The sequence below is a fragment of the Gekko japonicus genome, unplaced genomic scaffold, assembly GCF_001447785.1.
Source record: "Gekko japonicus isolate JY-2015 unplaced genomic scaffold, Gekko_japonicus_V1.1 scaffold1556, whole genome shotgun sequence".
In the NCBI taxonomy this organism is placed as follows: Eukaryota; Metazoa; Chordata; class Lepidosauria; order Squamata; family Gekkonidae; genus Gekko; species Gekko japonicus.
Genome location: NW_015173718.1, coordinates 29,027 through 48,487, shown reverse-complemented (window position 1 = coordinate 48,487; position 19,461 = coordinate 29,027). Strand labels below are relative to the sequence as shown.

At 48.7% G+C, this 19,461-nt stretch overlaps 1 protein-coding gene across 1 annotated transcript in view; it reads left to right on the top strand.

Moving 5' to 3' along the window:
• GNB4 (guanine nucleotide binding protein (G protein), beta polypeptide 4) overlaps positions 1–5,692 on the top strand; it is a 56,129-nt gene extending 50,437 nt beyond the window's left edge. Inside the window, exon 10 of the mRNA XM_015423346.1 lies at positions 5,509–5,692. Within this exon, the coding sequence (XP_015278832.1) occupies positions 5,509–5,615 (107 nt within the window). The 3' untranslated portion in view covers positions 5,616–5,692. The remainder of the gene's footprint in view (positions 1–5,508) is intronic.
• Positions 5,693–19,461: the final 13,769 nt, after the last annotated feature.

The window sequence follows — 19,461 nt, the reverse complement described above, 5'->3', positions numbered from 1 at the left end:
TTTTTCCGAGCCGTCTGAGCACTCCGCCTCTTCAGACACTTCCTCCCAGTCAGGGGACGAAAACCCCGATCCTCCGGTGGAACCCTTGCCGCCTCAACTAGTGGGCGATGATCTTCCAATCTCCCCTTTGGAAGACTTGAAATCCTACAGTGATTTCATCAAGCGGATGGCTAACACGCTCACTCTGTCTACGGCACAGCCCCCGCCTACTGTGACAGACTCCGTGTTCGATATCGTCCAGATGGACACCTCTACACCGATTGCCTTACCGATGACTTCAGTTCTTCTTCAGGTGGCTAAAGTCCCATGGTCTCACCCGGCATCTACACCCGTCTCGAGCCGGAGGGTAGGTCATATGTATAAAGTGCAGGAACAGGGTGCTGAATTTCTGTTTACCCACCCTAAACCTAATTCTTTCGTAGCCACTTCTTCCTCCAAGGGCAGACACAGTCATTTCACCCCCTCTGAGAAAGAAGGAAGGAAATTTGATTCGTTTGGAAGAAAATTTTATTCTGCGGGAGCACTTGGCATCAAGACCTCAAACTATACAGCATGTATGGGGAGATATCAGTTTGCTCTTTGGGAGCAGATGTCAGAATTTATTGCAACCCTCCCTGAGGATGCCAACCATCAGGCTTGCAGGATTCAGGAGGAGGGAATGCTTTTGCTAAGCATCAGCTCAATGCAGCTAAGCACACATTGGATGCGGCCGCCAAAACGCTGACTTCAGGAGTTACCCTCTGACGTCACGCCTGGTTGCATTCTACTACCCTATCGCAGGACACCAGGACTCTCATGGAGGACCTTCCATTCGAAGGTGAGGGTCTTTTCAGTGCCATGACTGATACGGTCCTGCAAGACCTAGACAAAAGTATAAAGGCGTCGCGAAATTTAGGAGTCATGTCGGCTCCTAAACTATTCAAAGCGAAATACTGGAACAACCCAAGGTCTTGCAGTTCCTCTCTTAAGTTGTCCCTGGAAACACAGTGGCGATGCTCACCCACTGTGCCCTCCCACCCTTATGAGCAACAACCATAATTCTCATCTGTCTCTCAGCCTAAGGCTAAGACTCCGAAAGCTTCCAAGCAGAGCCTTTGACTCCTGTCGTCCCATCCCTACCTGCCTGTCTCCCTACCTGGCTGCTTGGCAGCGAATAACATCAGACCGGTGGGTCCTTTCCATCATCAAAAAGGGGTACCTCATAGAATTTATCCAGGTACCTGAGGCCCCCAACTTCATAATTACTCCACCATCCAGTATGCTCCTGGAAGAAATCCAGAACCTTCTTCAAAAGGACGCTATAGAACCAGTCCCGACAGCACAGCGTCAACACAGGTTCTACTCCCGTTATTTTACGGTCCCCCCAAAAGATGGAGGACTCTGTCCTATTATGGACCTCAGGGGACTCAACCAGTTTATCTCCTATTGGAAATTGTGAATGACATTACAAAGCATTCTCCCCTTTCTCAGCAAAGGTGTCTGGATGGTAACTCTGGACTCGCAAGACGCATATTTCCATGGAACTATCCACCCATCTCACAGGACGTTTTTCGGTTTTTCAGTTGCAGAAGGCCATTTTCAGTACAAAGCCTTTCCTTTTGGACTCTCAACAGCACCCAGAGTCTTTACAAAAATGATTATTGTCATCGCGGCATACCTCCGTCTCCAAAGTGTACTGATCTTTCCGTACATAGACGATTGGTTGCTGGTAGCAAGCTCCAGAGAGACTCTGCTCAACCATATTGATTTAACGCTGGTCACCTTAGATGCGTTAGGCCTGAGGGTGAACCCGAAAAAGTCGATGCTCCTTCCTTCATTGAGAGTCCAGTTTATCGGAGCAATTTTGGATTCGACTGTCTGCTGAGCCTTTCTCCCTCCCAAAAGGAGGAAGATATTATTGCTCTCATCAACCTGATAAAACACAGGGAGATGCATCAGCAAAGGAGATTCAACGGCTCTTGGGTCTGATGGCCGCCACCACAGCAGTACTTGTCTTCGCCAGACTACAGATGAGACCACTTCAGCTGTGGTTCCTCAAACGTTTCCATCCACAGTGGCAGCCCAATCGCAACGGTTTGTGCTACCTGTGCAAGTGCTGAATTCCCTACAGTGGTGGGAAACCCCAGACAACCTCCTGCAGAGAGCCCCATTTCTTGCACCCAGCCCCGAAATGACCCTAACCATGGATGCATCCCTGTGGGGATGGGGGGCTCATCTCCAAGGTGTGTGTGTGGGTGCCAAATGGGAACCTCATGTGGCCCACAATCACATCAACTTCCTGGAACTGCTCGCCATCCAGTATGCCCTAAGGTCCTTTCACCACCTTGTGGCTCACCATACGGTGGCAATTCTGACAGACAACACCACCGCACTGTGTTACTTGAACAGGCAAGGCGGGACAGCGTCCAGGGGACTCTATTGACTGGCCCAGGAAATTTGGACCGAGTGTCAATCCCGGGGTGTGTTAATCATTGCTGCTCACCTGCCAGGATCGCTCAATGTGCATGCAGACCTTCTGAGCAGAGGAGGCGCATCCCTCCACAATAAATTTTCCACAGTTGGGGTCACCCAGAAATCGATGCGTTTGCGATGCGTCAGAATGTGAAGTGTCGTCTGTTCTGTTCCAGGGCGGGACAGGACCCTCTGTCTCTGGGGAGCGGCCTTCTGTTTCCATGGTCCCACAGGTACATGCACCTGTTCCCACCAATTCCTCTACTTACCAGAGTGCTGAGCAAGATCATGAAGGAACAACCTCAATGCATCCTCGTGGCACCATGGTGGCCACGTCAGCACTGGTTCCCAACTCTACTCCACATGTCCCGGGGCACATACATACATTTTCCCCGGGCACCAGATCTCCTCCTGGCTCAGGAGGGCAGAGTGCTTCACCACGATGTACCACACCTCAAACTCACAGCATGGAGGATCCCCTAGCACAGCTCAAAAATGGGATAGACCTTGTTCTGTTGAGCTGTCAGAAGCCAGCTACACGCGCTTCCTATGAAGGGAAGTGGAAGAAATTCCTGTCTTACCTCGTTGGGTTTACCACCGCCCCCTACGGACTTGAGGATAGTTTTCGGATTCTTGTTGACCCGCCTGGACTTGGGTCTTAGTTGCTCCTCTTTAAGAGTCTATTGAGCCGCCATTTCCGCCACTCATCCTGCGGTGGACGACTATTCCATTTTTTCTCACCTGCAGTTTTTGTAGGGCCTCACTCGACTCTTTCCTCCGGCTCGTGGGCCGACTCCCTCCTGGGACTTACCTCTAGTACTGTCTAAATTAACGGGCAAATCGTTTTGAGTCCATGACCACGTCTAGTCTGCAGCTTCTCTCATGGAAGACTGCCTTCCTAGTAGCCATTACCTCGGCAAGACAAGTGAGTGAATTGCCTGCACTCCATTGCGATTCTCCGTATTTGGTTTTTCACCATGGTGGTGTCACCTTAGCCCCGGATGTCTCTTTCCTGCCCAGGGTTGTTTCCGAGTTCTATTTGCGAGCAGACAGTGCTCTTCACGTTTTCCCCATCCCCTACGAGCGACAAGGAATGCCATCTTCATACTCTGGACGTCAAGAGAGCCATACTCTTCTACCTCGATAGAACAAGGTCATTCCGTCAGTCACCAGCCTTGTTCGTCTCCTATAGCACACCTGTGCAGGGGAAGAAGCTTTCTTCGCAACATCTATCCATGTGGATTATGGAAAACATCAAACTGTGCTACTTACTGGCCAAACGGCTACTTCCTGGCTTGCTCCGAGCGCATTCCACCTGGGCGGTAGCCACGTCCACAGCCTTCCTGAGAGGTTCGTCGCTCACTGACATCTGTCAAACAGCAACCTGGGCTACCCCCCACACGTTCGTGAAGCATTACACCCTGGATGTGCGTCTTCATCAGCGTTCTGTGGTGGGACAGGCAGTGTTGCAGGTGGTGCAAGTCTAGGACCTTGGTTCCCTCCTCCAAGTAGGCCTGTTTTTGCTTGCTAATCTCCCAGAGGTGTAATGCACAGAGACCACAAAGAAGATAAACAGGTTGCTTGCCTGTAACCGATGATCTTCCAGTGGTCATCGGTGCATTCACACCACCCGCCCTCCTTTTCCTCTGCTTTCGGTCCTCTCCTTTTTATTACTCTGAGACTGATGGCAGTGGTCAGAAAGAACTGGCGGGATCGTCGTGCCCCTCCCTTGGTCATGTGCAGTGGGGCTGGCGCAAGGCTGGGGAGCGGGCGCAAAAATCCCTTTCACTTTTCAAGAGGAACCGATCGAGGTCGGCGCAGGCGCACTATATCCCAGAGGGTGTGAGTGCACAGATGACCACTCGAAGATCATCAGTTACAGGTAAGCAACCTGTTTTTCAGTCCTCTTCCTGACATGCTAGCGTTCCACCTATAAATCGCTTCTTTAATATGCGGAATCATTCAAGCATTGTGTGCCCTTCCTGCCAATTTGAAAGAAGGACTTGTGAACGTTTAAATTGGTTTGGAAACCTTTGTAGAAGGAGGGGTTTAAAAGAGGCAAGATTATGTTAGTATTACTAGGGGAGAAGTGAAGTTAAGAGTTCAGAAGATAAATGAATGGAATAGGGGAAGCTGACCAGAATACAGAAGGAGGCAGTACTTTGTGGCAATGGATTGAAAGCTGTCCTGGAAAAGATGTTGCTGAGCAGACCAACACAACTACCCATTTTAAACTGTCTTCATAGAAGATGGCAGTATGTATGAAGGCTTCCTAGTAGCCTGAATGGGGCCCGAGCTGGGATTTGAATGTTGATCGTTCAAGTCAAGGCTCCAGAATTCTATCCTTTTGTGAGTCGCTGCTCACTTCTTCAGATACAGCGACTCATGAAAGTTTATCCCCCTGCCACATATTTTGTTAAATCTTTAAGGTGCTACTGGACTCTGGCTCTTTTCTACTGCAACAGACAGACTAACACGGCTGCCCATCTTGATCTATTTTAGTGGGTAATGTTGGACTTCAGTGGGGACAGTCTGGGACTGAATTCCCAATGCGTTGTGAAGCTTGTCGGTGGCCAGCTTAGCCTACCTCGTAGGGTGGTTGCGAAAACAGAGATGGGAGAACCACCCTGTATGCCAGGGGTCCCCAAAGTAGTGCCCAAGGGTGCCATGCTGCCCACCACCTCTTCTGTTGCCCGCCAAGTGTTTTAAGGAAGTGGGTTGTGCCAGGTAGGGCTATTTTCCAGCAAGGCTCCTGATTAGCTATTGGAGATCTAATTGGCTGCGCAGGTTTTTGTAAATGTTACTTTGGCAGCAGCTGTCGCCACAGCACCAGGATCTGCCACTGTGTTAACTGAAGTTGAGCCGTGGCAGCCATTTTGTGGCTTGCTCCACCTCCTATGGCAGCCATTTTGTGGCTGTGCCTAACCCATGCCGTGTCAGAATTCCAGATGTGGCCTCGGGCTCACAAAGGTTGGGGCAGGGCCTGATGTATTCTGGCATCTTGGGGGAAACGGCAGCTTAACATATGTGATTTGTGCTTTCTCTCTCTCTTAACAGGTGTTCTTGCCGGCCATGACAACCGAGTCAGCTGTTTAGGAGTCACCGACGATGGCATGGCTGTAGCTACAGGGTCTTGGGACAGTTTTCTCAGAATCTGGAATTAATTTGTCAGCCGGAAACACACACACTCACAGACAGACACGCACACCTTTCTCCACCAAGACCTGGAGGGATCTATGCTGCAGCCTATTGCTGTGAAATAACATTTCTACCTTGTATTTACAGGTGAAGTTTTTCTACTCACTGATAATTGCATAAATAGGCTTTCTGTAAATGACGTTTAAAAACAACAACAACAAAATCAAGTGAAGAAGAGGTGGGTGGGAGAAAATCGGTGACTTTTTTTTTTAAAGAGAAAAAGGGGCGTGGGGGGGGGCAGTACATGTGTTAATGGTGACCGAAGCTAAAAGAGCCAGAGTCCGTCTTGTGTTTGGTGGTTTGGCTACATTTGTCCTGGAGGGATTTCTGCTTGTGCCCGAGTCCTGCTACTCCTGTTATCCCCCCCTCCCCTTTTTTTGTACATAACTGAATATACACATAGCAGCCAATCATGTAACATTTTGTCTGTAAGTAAGGAAACAATGCATTTTTTTAAGGAACCTGCATTTATATAGCTCTGCGTTTAACCTGAGATGTCTCCACTTCCTCCCAAATTCTGCGACGGATCAACTTAGATTACTGTTTTAAAACGTGGATTTCTTTTCTTTTTAATTTTTATTTTCATTTTGGTCGTTGTTTTTTGTTATTTTCTAATTCTTGGTGAATTTACTGTAGATAAAGTGTGAAGTCGATGATCTGTTTGTGGTTTCTATAACAGAAGGTGTTTTGAATTACTGCTTGATTTGTGTTTGTTTTTCAAAAAGAAAAAAGAAAAGGTCCCAATGACTCCTTGCAAAGCCTAGCGCCTTACTTGCTTGTTGAACTATTTATTGGAAGAACGGGGCTTGATCCTGATTGCCGGTCGGTTCCGGCAAATGCACTTTCAACCAAGGAGTGCAGGCACCAAGGAGCATCAGAGGTCATTGGACACATCTTTCCAGAAATAAGAGTCAAAACGTTTTTGGTAGGCAGCTTATGAGCGTCCTCCCGGCGGCCTTGTGCCACGGCTTGGCCCGGATGTTGAGATGCAGATGGTGTGGCCAAATGGATGAGCCGTTCTTGACAGGGTTCTTTCTTTGAATGAGATACCCGTAAATGAGAACGATCTGACCTACTTTTTTTAGAGCAGTGTTTTCTGTGCTGGAGAACCTGTCTCGTATGGGATCGAGTCTGGAGCCAGTTGAAGCTTTTGGCAAAGACTCTTAACTACATTTGGGGCATGCCCCATCTCAGAACGCTCCTGGGGGGATTTAGCCCACTCTCCCACAGCAGGCGAGGCGTTACTTAGAAACTTTTCCTGTAGCAGAATAGATCTGCACGTGCAGAGAAATGTTTAAAACGTCTAGGAGGTATTCAGATGTGTGGCTCTCCTATTGCTGGGAATTCTGTGGTGGTCCAATTCTGTGAGGAGGGCAGCCCTATCCCAAAGCATTTGATTCGACTCTTAGAAATCCTCTCCTGGTTATGCCAGGCTTGCCACGACAGGAAACGCCAAACGTTCACTGTAAGACTGCTGAGTTAGGCGGGAGGGTCTCTCCAGACATTCCACAGCAGAACAAAGCTGCCTTTTTATGCGCATGCGACAAGAGTGTTTGTATCGTGCCCCACAGCATTAGCTGTACGTGTGGTCTCACTCCCCCCCCCCCCCCCGCAATCTGTCTCTAGAATTTTGTATCCCGTTTTTTAAGCTAGTCATTGCTGTGACCCGGGTCTGAACCTTTCCTCGGGAACCAGGTGCCGTGCTCAGGCATCGCAGTGTGAGACAGCCCCTGCACCTCAAATCCTCAGCTTCTCCGGAGATTTCTGTAGGAAATGAATTAGCGAGTCCAAGGGGGTATGGTTGATTTGGAAATGACAAAAAAAAAAGACTCAAATTTTGGTGCTGGTTAAAACGTGCCTATGCTCGTAGCAGGCATTTGAAAGGAATCGGATTCTTATTTGAAGTATTAGTGTCGGGGAAGAAGGTGCCTTCTTGCTAACGTGCGTGAAGAGGCTGAAAGCGGGAAATGCTGACAAGACCCTTCCCCTTCCCACGCACACCACCAGGTGTGTAGGGGGAGACCCGGGGAGCTCTTAATGTATCCCTCAGCCTGTTAGCAAGCACCAAAGGCGTCTCTGTCTCTAACCTCGCCAAACGGCTTTGTTGCTGAGCCATCTGTTTTATCAAAGTTTTTCTGCCAAATCTTATCCCTAATTCCAGCCCTTTCCGGGTTGTCCGTGTTTACGGTGTGTGTGTGTGGGGCGTGAGTGTCCATTCATGTGCCAATCGTCACGGATTTGGTAGCTATTAAAAAAGAGACCAGCGCATTTTAAACAGGCAGGAGCGTATTCCTGTAAAAAGGAATTAAAAAAAAAAAAAAGACTACTCCATGTTCAGGACCAAATTTGCAAAGATGTAGCTGTGTTTTTCAGATGGGATTAGAAGTTTCCAATGGCTAGGCAAAGTGCTTCTGCTTGTATCGATGTTGATCTCCCCCCCCCCTTCAATTCAAACCTACATAAGAGCAGCTGTGGCGGGGCTCTACTGGTAGCAGGAGCTCCTTTGCATATTAGGCCACACACCCCTAGTGTAGCCAATCCTCCAAGAGCTTACAGAGCTCTTCTTACTGGGGCTACTGGAAGCTCTTGGAGGATTGGCTACACTAGGGGTGTGTGGCCTAATATGTAAAGGAGCTCATGATACCAGTAGAGCCCTGGGCGGATCAGACCCAATGGGAGATCTAGTTCAGCATCCTGTCTCACATGGTGACCAACCAGATGTCTCCTCAATCGCTCCCTGTTGCTGCTCTGGTGTTCAGAAGGCTATACTGCCTCTAAACGTGGAGGTTCTATTTTGGTCATTGTGACTAATAGCCAGTGACGGACCTCTAAACACCCCTCCTTTTGAAGCGAACCATCAGAAAGTTCACCCCAGACTTTGTGGGAACCACTTTGCATATCTATATCTCTATATTCAAAACCCACCCAAGTCCTATACTGCCTCTAAACGTGGAGGTTCTATTTTAGTCATTGTGACTCATAGCAAATGACGGACCTCTAAACGCCCCTCCTTTCGAAGCGAACCGTCAGAAAGTTCACCCCACTTTGCATATCTATATCTCTATATCCAAAACCCACCCAAGTCTGGAATCTTTCAAGTGGAAGGAGGGAGACTGCCACGAAAATGGGCAGCAGACATTTGGTGGAGTTTTAAAATATGCCGTTTGTTGTTCTGCTAGCAGTTTTGTGCGAGTTCCTAGGAAACATTTTGTATCCACGGCATGGTTCCTGCGGTGACTCTCACTGGGCATGTGTAGTTGAATGGGAGCCTACTCTGCCCTACTTCCAAGGCTGCCAGAGTGGCATATGTCATCACAACAGCCCTGTGGGGTAAGCTAACCCAAGAGATTGACTGGCCCAAGATCTCCCATCAGGCTTCGCAGCTGACTGTGGACCTGAACTTCAATTCCCCAGTTCCGGTTTGGCTACTCTGGCCGCTAGACCACAGCGACCCATAGCCTTTCTGGTTCGGTTTGTCTCACACAGTCTGTCCTGAGCACAAATGTTGAGAATTTAACTCATCCGTCGATATTTTTTGATGTCTGCACCTGAGATTGTCACTCTAGGAACCCACCCCGTGTGGATATAAACTGTCGAATCCCCACAAGAAGGTCTAACTCGATGCCTTCTCTGGTCTCGGTTTTGCCATATGCACTGTATTGCTGGTATCTAGTGCTGTAAATTCCAGTGCCCATGGTGTTGCTTTGTAGTGTGTGAGTGTGCATTCCACAGGCGTGTAGATAGCCGCACATCTGTAGAGAGTGGTCCGTAGTTTGCACGTACGTAGCTTTCTTGATCCCCCCCCCCAAAACAATACACACGTTAGCAATTGCCTGTTTAGAATTCTCACTGAAAGTCTGGGTGAGGCGTGTGTGCTTTTTAAATTACACGGCATCATGCATGTGCCGAAATGATTTCACAGTTTTTTTAAGTGGAAGTCAAATATAAAGGAACTCTGTAGGTTGCTGTTCCAGACAGTCCTTTTCCCCCCAGCTGGATACTAGTCCCAATGAGCAGGTCACTGTGGTTGTAGAGTTGTCTTGGTGGCTGCGGGCTTGTTCAACGAAACCTTCGTTGGCACAAGGCGTGTGCATTTGTCTCTGGTGGAACATACGAGAGCACAGCTGCCTTCTCGAATCCTCCCATGAGCTTTAGTGGGGATGGTGGAGGAGCCGAATGGTCTTTGATGGGGAACTTGTCTTGGTAGTATCGTAGTGGTTTCCCAAGCAGGAGGATACTCATCTTCAGTTGCTCAGAAGTTACTGCCGGACCGGCACTGGAACAGCCTCGTTTCCGATATAACACAAATAAAGCAGAACACGTAAGAACTCACCTGCCAACTGTGGGTTCAGATAACTGAGACGAGCTTTGCCAAATGTGCGGTTTGAGAAGTGCCCATTTTTTGCCATTTCCCCCTAAACCACTTCGTTTTGATCATCTGGACCTGGAGTTAAGAAAGAGTGGGAACTCATGCCTCGCAGTTGGGCCGCTTTCGAGTAAAGGTGAGCTGTTTGCCAGGATCCCGATGACTCTCTTGGTCCTCGGAGAAGTCTTTCGGTTTTATGTCTCTGTGTTCTTGGTTCTAGGACTGATCCGCCGTGGGGATCTTTGTGGAGTGTCGCATAGTGGCCCACCCGTGTTGTGGTGGGAGAGCTTTCTCATTGGCAGCCTCCGGCAGCCAAAACTCACTGCTTGGCGGCTCCGGGGGAAGCGATGGGACGAGAAGGCAGGAAGCGTGCTGTAAGAGTGCCAGCGCACTTCCTGAAGGTAAATCCTAGCCAAAATGCTAGGGGAGGAGCTGTGGTTCCAGCGGCAGAGCCTCCGCTTTGCAAGCAGAAGGCCCCCCCGGGTTCAGTCCCTGGCATCGCCAGACGAAATGGCCAGGCAGTAGATGCCCCCTTTTGACCAGGTTCTTTCCATCGCAAGACTGGTTAAGATGACCTCTTTTTAAAATCTGTGTTCATGATGGATTTAATGGAGATTGATATATTTTTTTTTTTACCGAATGGGAAGCAACCCAACATCTGCTTTTGTCTTCAGCTTGTACCTTGAGCAGTTTCACTAACATATTTGTAGAACAGAATCATAGAATCACAGCATCGGAAGGGGCACTACAGGCCCTCTAGTCCAACCCGTTGCTCAATGCAGGATCAACCTAGAGCAAGGGTTTGTCCAGCTGCTGCTTAAAGACTCCCAGCGAGGGGGAGCTCACCACCTCCCCGGTCAGCTGATTCCACTGTTGCACAACTCTGACTATAAAAACGTTTTCCCTAATACCTTCCTGCCCTTAATCTAAACCCATTCTTGCGAGTCCTCTCCTGTGCTGCCAACAGGAACAGCTCCTTGCCTTCCTCCGAGTGACAGCCCTTCAAATACTTAAAGAGAGCAATCATCCCCATCCCCCCAACCTCCTCCAGACTGAACATCCCCAAGACCCTCAGCCTTTCCTCAAAGGGCTTGGACTCCAGGCCCCCAATCATCTTCGCCGCCTTTGGAAAGTGGCGTTAAGAGTGGGCAAATTGGAAGTAGCAAAGCAGTTGTGAAGCCGGCCAGGCCCAAGCTGAAAATCATTGTGTCAGCTGCCTTTTCCTCCCTCCCAGGAGAGAAAAGGTGTCCCTTAATTAGGATGTTCATTTTGTGTATCCCAGACTGAGCTTGAGCCTGCTTTGTCTCTGAGGAGAGGATCCTGTCCTCGAAAGCAAAGGCATCTTTTTTTGAAGGCACTTATTGTAATGCACAGAGTTGAAATAACGTTCAGTTCCGTTTCCGAAGCCGTTTTGTCCTACGGCAAAGGGTCCACGTTTGGTTCACCCCGTAGTCGGAACATTCCCAGAAACAGAGAGTGAGTGAGCGGGGCGGTCTCCTTTCTCCCTCAGTTCCCCCCAGGCTTCGTGTCAGTGTTTTTCAGACGTCAGTTGTGACTAGGTATTGGCAGACGATCCCAGTTTGTTGGTTTCAAGTTAGTTGTGTATTGGAGTGACTGTCGATAGCATATCCCGTAAAAGCCGCCAAGCCTGGATTGGTGGCGCCCCAGAATGCAAAACGAGACAGCCGTTTTAAACGTGTGGTGTTAGAAACCTCCCACGTGGCGGCTCCGATCACATGAGAGCCGGTGGGTCTGTGAGTCTCAGCCTTTCCTAGCTGAGCCTAGCTGCGCCCTGCCTCTCGCTGCTCTGTGGTTGTGCAAACACACCCTGGAGTCCTCAGAAGTCCGGCTCCTCGTGTAGATTGGGGGGGGGTGTCCAAATCCCCGCAGGCCCGCTGGGCTCCCCCCCCCTTTGTCCCATTCCCCCCGTAGCCTCTTTTAAGCTGCTCTGCATGGCATTCAGTGCCACGCAAGGAGCGGTGGCGCCACCACCCTCTCCGCGTATGCGCAGAAGCACCTTAAAACACACGCCACAGGGGTCTTTGGGATCCATCCGCAGCGAGAAAACGCCACACGGCGGTCTCTCACCTTGAAAGTCGGGTCTCTGCTTCCCCTTCCTACCTTAATCTGGCACGCATGTTGCCCAAGTGACCTCTTCCAAGCGCCGTGAGCCTCTGTGTCCCCCCCCTTCCCTCCCCCTTTTAAAAGCCAAGTGCTGGTTTGTGTAAAAATCTAAACAAACATGCAAGACTGTTAAACGCGCAGTGATGTTATGGTATGTGAACAGTGTTACTAATTAATGATATAAAAACGATAAGGTTTTTTTTCTCTAAATGTGCCTGACTTCCTTGTGCCACACAACGTCTGATTTTTTTTTAAAATTTCGAACTAATATGGGCATCTTAGATGATATTTCTAGCCTTTGTTCTTAACGACACGATGGTGCTCTCTCTGTTCCCTCTCGCCGCGATGCATCCGGAAACATGCATGTTGCCGCATAACCACCCAAAGGAACTGCATCTTGTTGTTTTCAAGAAGCGGGCGGTCCTCTCTTTATTTCGCTCTTGGCAAATGAGCCTTTTTCGTTTCCATCACGGCCAGCTTCTTTTCAGGGGGGGGGAACCTTCTAAAACACAACCAGGTACTAATTGATTCTGCACTGCCTTTTGGATTGCGTGTTCCGAAAAGTCTTAAAATCCTCTTTTTTTTTTTTTTTGAAAGAAAAATTTAACCTACAATTAGTATAAGAGAGGGGACACAGGGGACTCGTGTGCCATTTTTGTTCTTTTAACAGTGCTTGTTGTATAAAGATTTCCCTGTGGAAGAAAAAAAAATCACTTGCTATGAACTGTTTATAGTTCTCCCCACCACCACCTCCCCCATGAATCTTTCCTTTGTATCTGTACAGTGGCTCAGTGAAATATGTTGCCCTGACTTGACATTGTTGTAACCAATAAACAACTGCTTTTAACTAGGCTTTTCTTGGGCTGTGTTGACTTATTTCCCACTATACTTGAGTGGTCTGATTTGAAAGCACAAGGCGCGGTTCAGTTTTTTGTTCAGCTGCTGGACTAAGCAGGTTGGGCTCTGTAAAGCAGCATGCTTGGGAGCCTTAGAGCAGGGGTGTCATACATGCGGTCTGGTGAGGACTTGTATCAGGCCCGCAGTGGAACTGGCTGTCTCCTGCTTCTTCTTCCAGTTCTGCTGCTGCTGCGTCATTGTAGGTTTGCAGCTTGCAGATACACACCTGAACAGCATACTCAAGATGGCAACAGCACAGACATTTTGATGCAATAATTCGGAGCAAGAGGTGTCAGTTATAAGGCATTGTTAAATAAACAAAATATTGCAAGAGCTGATGTTTCAAGCCCTCCAGTAGATCCTTGGGTCTGGGCCGTGGAGGCCTTACCAACGGGCCCAGCTGAGCCGGAACTCCCCTGGGAGGGAAACCCGGTACAACCGGTGGCCCCGCTGGCCTGGACCCAGGAAGCTGAAAATGGTCTCGTTTATGTCCGATCTGGCCCTCATAACAAATGAGTTCGACACCCCTGCCTTAGAGCTTGTTGCTCCTTGGAGGGAAGGAGTTGTATCTTCCTGTTTTAATTATGCTGGCTTTACCCTTTGCAAACCCCTTGCAAACTACCTGTCATTGATCAGTATTCTTCCCCCTCTGTCCCAAGGGCTCAAGGTAGTTAATGCAGTTTTGCAGTGTCTTCATTTATCTTTGCATTTTCCCATCCCAACAGCTTCGGTTGAAGCTGCCTTATACTGAATTGGACCCTTGGTCCATCAAGGCCAGTACTGATTACTCAGACTGGCAGCGGTTCTCCAGGGTCCCAGGCTGAGGTCTTTCACATCACCGACTGCCTGGTCCTTTTAACTGGAAGTGCCGGGGATTGAACCTGGGACCCTCTACATGCCAAGCTGATGCTCTACCACTGGGCCACCCCACCCCCCAAGCTTGGTTACCTTGCTGTTGAACTTGGAAATGATCCCCGGGTCCCTGTTGTACCATAGACTTAGGAGTTGACTTTCCTTCTGTAATGGAAATGGCCCGTGTCTTCCCACCCTCCCTCTGCTTCCTGTTTGTATTTTAAACCAGCTTTGGAGCATTTAGGGGAGGTGCCGTGACTCAGTGGCAGAGCATCTGGTTTGCATGCAGAAGGTCCCAGGTTCAATCCCCAACATCTCCAGGCAACAGGTGACATGAAAGAAGAAGAGAAGACTGGATTTATACCCCGCCCTTCACTACCCAAAGGAGTCTCAGAGGGGCTTAGAATCCCTTTCCTGTCCCCTCCCCACAACAGACACCCTGTGAGGTAGGTGGGGCTGAGAGAGCTCTGAGAGAACTGCCCTTGAGAGAACAGCTCTGAAAGAACTTATGACCGGCCCAAGGTCGCACCAGCAGCTGCATGTGGAGGAGCAGGGGATCAAACCCGGTTCTCCCAGATTAGAGTCTGTGCTCCTAACCACTACACCAAACTAGCTTTCCAAGAAAGACCTCTTGCCTAAGACCCTGGAGAGCCAGTGCCAGTCTGAGTAGGCAATACTGACCTTGTAGGACTGATGGCCGATTCAGTATAAGGCAGCTTGATGGGTTCCGTTGGCTGACTTCTTGTGATCCCAAAACTCTTGCTAACCTACATAGTCTTTGAGACTACGAAGAGAGGATTCTTTCACTTCATGATGCCAGAGAAGGAAGGCATCCCTCTAAACTGTGGAGTCTTGTGAGCAAAAATTCTACTTTGTGAGCTACTGGCATTAAAGTTGTGAGCGAGTGATTTGGCTACTGCTTAACCTAGTTTGCTCTGGAGCCCTCCTTCCTGAGCCGAGACAAAAATGTGTGAGCTGGAGGCTAAAAAAATGTGAGCTAGCTCACACTAACTCAGCTTAGAGGGAACACCCCAGAGAAGGAAGGCAAGTTTGAGCAACCTACTTTCCAAGTTAACTCAGTGACTGGCTTTTGACTATGAAGTCATGTGGATTCAGAGGATTAGAAAAAAATAAATTAGGAGGGAAGCCTGATTTCTTCAGTTGTGGAAGACTTCTACTTCTCTAAATGAAGCCTCGACGAAACTGCCTCCCTGTCTTCCTTCAGGACCACTGTCCATTGGACAGCCTGAGTAGTCTGATTTGAAAGCACAAGGCGGGCCTCCGCATTTTGGAGAGATCTGATTGGTAGCGGGGTGGTCAGTGTCAGGCTCAGATTGGGGGAGGCCCAGGACCAAATCTCCATAATTCTGCTATGGAGGGAGTGGGCCAATCCCATACTCTCAGCCTTACCCTACTTCACAAGGTTGTTGTGAAGGTAAAAGAGACGCAAGGAGGATGGCGTGTAAATGAAGTTAAGAAAATGAAGTAAGGGTGTCAATGAAGTTAAGAAAATAAATGTTGGAGAGATCTGATTGGTAGCGGGGTGGTCAGTGTCAGGCTCAGATTGGGGGAGGCCCAGGACCAAATCTCCACAATTCTGCTATGGAGGGAGTGGGCCAATCCCATACTCTCAGCCTTACCCTACTTCACAAGGTTGTTGTGAAGGTAAAACAGACGCAAGGAGGATGGCGTGGGCTGTTTTAGATCCCCGTTAGGGTGTAAATGAAGTTAAGAAAATAAATTGCACCTCCTTCAGTCATCAGAAGTTTCCTCTTGATTTTTCCGGCACTGTTAACAACTGCGTCCTGGTTAAAATACAGAACTATATTCTATGTTGTTTTAGGGGGACCTTTTTGGCTTTCTTGCTAGGACTTGGATGCAGATAAGATGCTGCTGTAAGCTGAAAGATTTCCACTGTTTATTTTGCCATCCGGTTGCAGCCAACTCACGGTGACCCCTGTTGGGTTTTCAAGGCAAGAGCCATTTAGAGGTGGTTTGCCATGGCCTGCCTTTGCCTAGGGACCCTGATATTCCTTGGCGGTCTCCCATTTTAGTACTGAACAAGACCAACCCAACTTCGCTTCTGTGATCGGACAAGATGAGGCTAGCCTGGGCAATCCACGTCAGGGCTTGACAGCCCAGGCAGTACCGTTTTCCTGCCTCCCTACGAGGCCCCATGAAATTCTGTTCCAGCGGGACCCTCCCCTCAGATTATGAGGAAAGATTCTTCCAACTCTCCCAGAGGAAAAGTTATTTTGGAACGTCACGGAGAGCAGAGAAGGATTTGCTCTTGTGTTTGTATGTGTGGAGTAAAAATGCCTTAGGAACACCGGAGCTTTTCTTGGGTGAAGGGACAGGCAAGAAGTGAAATCGCAGAATCACAGCAATGAGAGTACAGGAGGGATGTGATCAGGGGTCATTTCGTAGAAAAAGAGGTGCAGGAGCTCATTAGCATGACTCATTAGCATAACTTATTTGCATATGCCACACACCCTGACATCACTGGAAGTGTGTCAGAAGGCAACACCCGCCTTTGCCTAGGGACCCTGATATTCCTTGGCGGTCTCCCATTTTAGTACTGAACAAGACCAACCCAACTTCGCTTCTGTGATCGGACAAGATGAGGCTAGCCTGGGCAATCCACGTCAGGGCTTGACAGCCCAGGCAGTACCGTTTTCCTGCCTCCCTACGAGGCCCCATGAAATTCTGTTCCAGCGGGACCCTCCCCTCAGATTATGAGGAAAGATTCTTCCAACTCTCCCAGAGGAAAAGTTATTTTGGAACGTCACGGAGAGCAGAGAAGGATTTGCTCTTGTGTTTGTATGTGTGGAATAAAAATGCCTTAGGAACACCGGAGCTTTTCTTGGGTGAAGGGACAGGCAAGAAGTGATGTGATGGAAATTTTAGCAGCGTGGGAAAAATCTAAACCGCTGTGGCAGCCCAATTGTGCTTGAGAGATGACTGAAGGAGGGTTAACAGAGATTCTGTACGCTGAGGAACCACTACTAGCACTTTAGTATGTTATGATCTGTATGGTTTTAGAATTTGTGTTTAATGGATTTTGTAACTTATAGTGTGTTGTTTTATATTGTTGTGAGCCGCCCTGAGCCAGCTTTGCCGGGAGGGCTGGGTAAAAGTCTACTAAATAAATAAATAAAATTCCTAACCTGGGCTGTATCCCCCTCCCCGGAGGTGATTTGCAACTCTTTGGGGGAAATAGGCACACACACCCCGTAGGCACAGTGCCTAGGGCCCATGGTACTTTCAGGGCTCCACGAAAATGTTTTAATTTTTTTCTCACACCAGAAAAAAAAATGTTTAGGGCCCATGAAAATCTATTAAATTTTGCCCTAGAACAGAATAAAAAATAAAATGTTGACGTACAAAGTTATATCAAAAATAATTTTGAATTTTGATATTATGGTGGGTAAAGGTTTCCCTTGCTCGAAAGCCAGTCGAATCCGACTCTAGGGACGCAGTGCTCATCTCCGTTTCCAAGCCGAAGAGCCAGCGCTGTCCGAAGACGTTTCCATGGTCATGTGGCCGGCATGACTAAACACCAAGGCACACCGAACGCTGTTACCTTCCCTCCGAAGTGGTACCTATTTATCTACTTGCAATTTCTTGCAAGTAGAGAGGGGAGCTCACTCCGTCATGCGGCACACTCGGGTCTCGAACTGTGGAACTACCGACCTTCAGGTCTGCAGTTCAGCGTCTTAACCACTTGAGCCACTGCAGCCCCTTTACCTTTATTATGGTGGGAAGGGCCTACGGAAGTCATAATGTGGCCCTGGCTACAGCATGCAGCAAAGAGGAACACTCCCCACTTGGGACAGAAGAAATTCCCATCCATCCCCGAGAGTTAAGGATGCCTAAGAAGCTGCCAGAAGATAAGAGGACTGCTGTAATAGCAACCAAGGCAAGGGGAAAACCAGAGTCTCCGAACAGTACTAGTCTGGCTCGGAAATGGGTACATTTAGGAGAGCCCCTGTCAATGCTCCCTCTAAGCTGCAGAGTCTTGTGAGCAAAAATTCTACTTTGTGAGCTACTGGCATTAAAGTGGTGAGCGAGCAATTTGGCTCCTGCATAAATCAGTCTGCTCTGGAGCCCTCCTTCCCGAGCTGAGACAGAAATGTGTGAGCTGGAGGCTAAAAAACTGTGAGCTGGCTCACTCTAACTCAGCTTAGAGGGAACACTGGCCCCTGTCTGTCTTGTCGGGGCAAGAGCAGCAGACAAGGATCTGGGAGCGCCAGGTTCAAATCCCTGCTCTGCCATGGAAGCTTCCTTGGTGCTGCTGGGCCAGGCAACACTCTCAGCCTCGCCTACCTCACAGGGTTGTTGAGAGGATAAAATATCGGAGAGGAGAATGGCGTCAGCTGCTTTGGATCCCCACTGGGAAGAAAGGCAACGTATAAATGAAGTAAATAAATAGATATTTAAAGGGTTGCCTTGGCTGGGATTCTGCTGTTAAGAGCCTGGTTTGGTGTAGGGGTTGTGTTCTTAATCTGGGAGAACCGGGTTTGATTCCCCACTCCTCCACTTGCAGCTACTGGATGACCTTGGGCAAGCCATAGTTCTGATAAGAGCTGTCCTTGAAAAGAGCAGTTCTGGAAAGAGCTCTCTCAGCCCCACCTCCCTCACAGGATGTCTGTTGTGGGGAGGGGAAGGGAGTTTGTAAGCCGCTCTGAGTGATGGGAGGGGTATAAATCCAATCTCTCCTTTTTAAGCTTCTTGCTGGAAAGGCATTCAATAATGGATAGCAGTTGAATGTTAAGAACTACTTAGCTAATTGAAAGTGTGTGATTCTGTTCAGTCTTAGCTGGGATGGGGGAGCTGGGTGGAAAACAAGGGGAGGCAGGGACCCACGAGAGGCGAGACAGTGTCTTTTGAGAACACGAAGGTGGGTGAGGTTACAAAGCAGAATCCAGGTGAATGTAGAGAAAGAACTCAAGAGTAGGCTCTTCGAATGCAGAATGGGGTATAAAAAAAATTCAGGACACGTGACTGCTGTAGAAATCTAGAAGTTTATTTATTCAGTCATAACTTCCAACAGAAAACTGGTAGTCTTGCAAAGGAAATGCTGATTGTCATCGAGTCAGCATGTTTTAAACTCGTCGGAGTAAGACAGCTTGAGCCCTTGCAGTTGAGAGAACAGCCTGCTCTGCCCTAAACGTCACATTTCTGCAGCCAGCAGAGGACACCAAACTTTTTGTGGCCCTGCTGCTGTGTCCTGACACACACACAGGACAAATCAGCTGATCAATGACTACGTGGGTTAACTCCGGCAAGGACGGCTGTTCAGGGTTTTCCTTGGCGAATGTGCACATCAAAAGGAGAGTCTCAGACAAATGCTTTCAGTACTGGGGGATACGTAACAGCAATCTCAGATAACCTGAACTGGCTGTTAGGTAGTCACGGTCACATTAAAAATATATAGACATATTAAAAACCGGCCAGCTGCATCTGTAGTTTCCCCCTTTTTATGCTTCTAGGCAGGTTTCAGAAGAGCTGCATGAAACATTTCAGATGGTTTAAATGCACCAGCAAGCGGGGGGGAAAGCACACAATGGCAA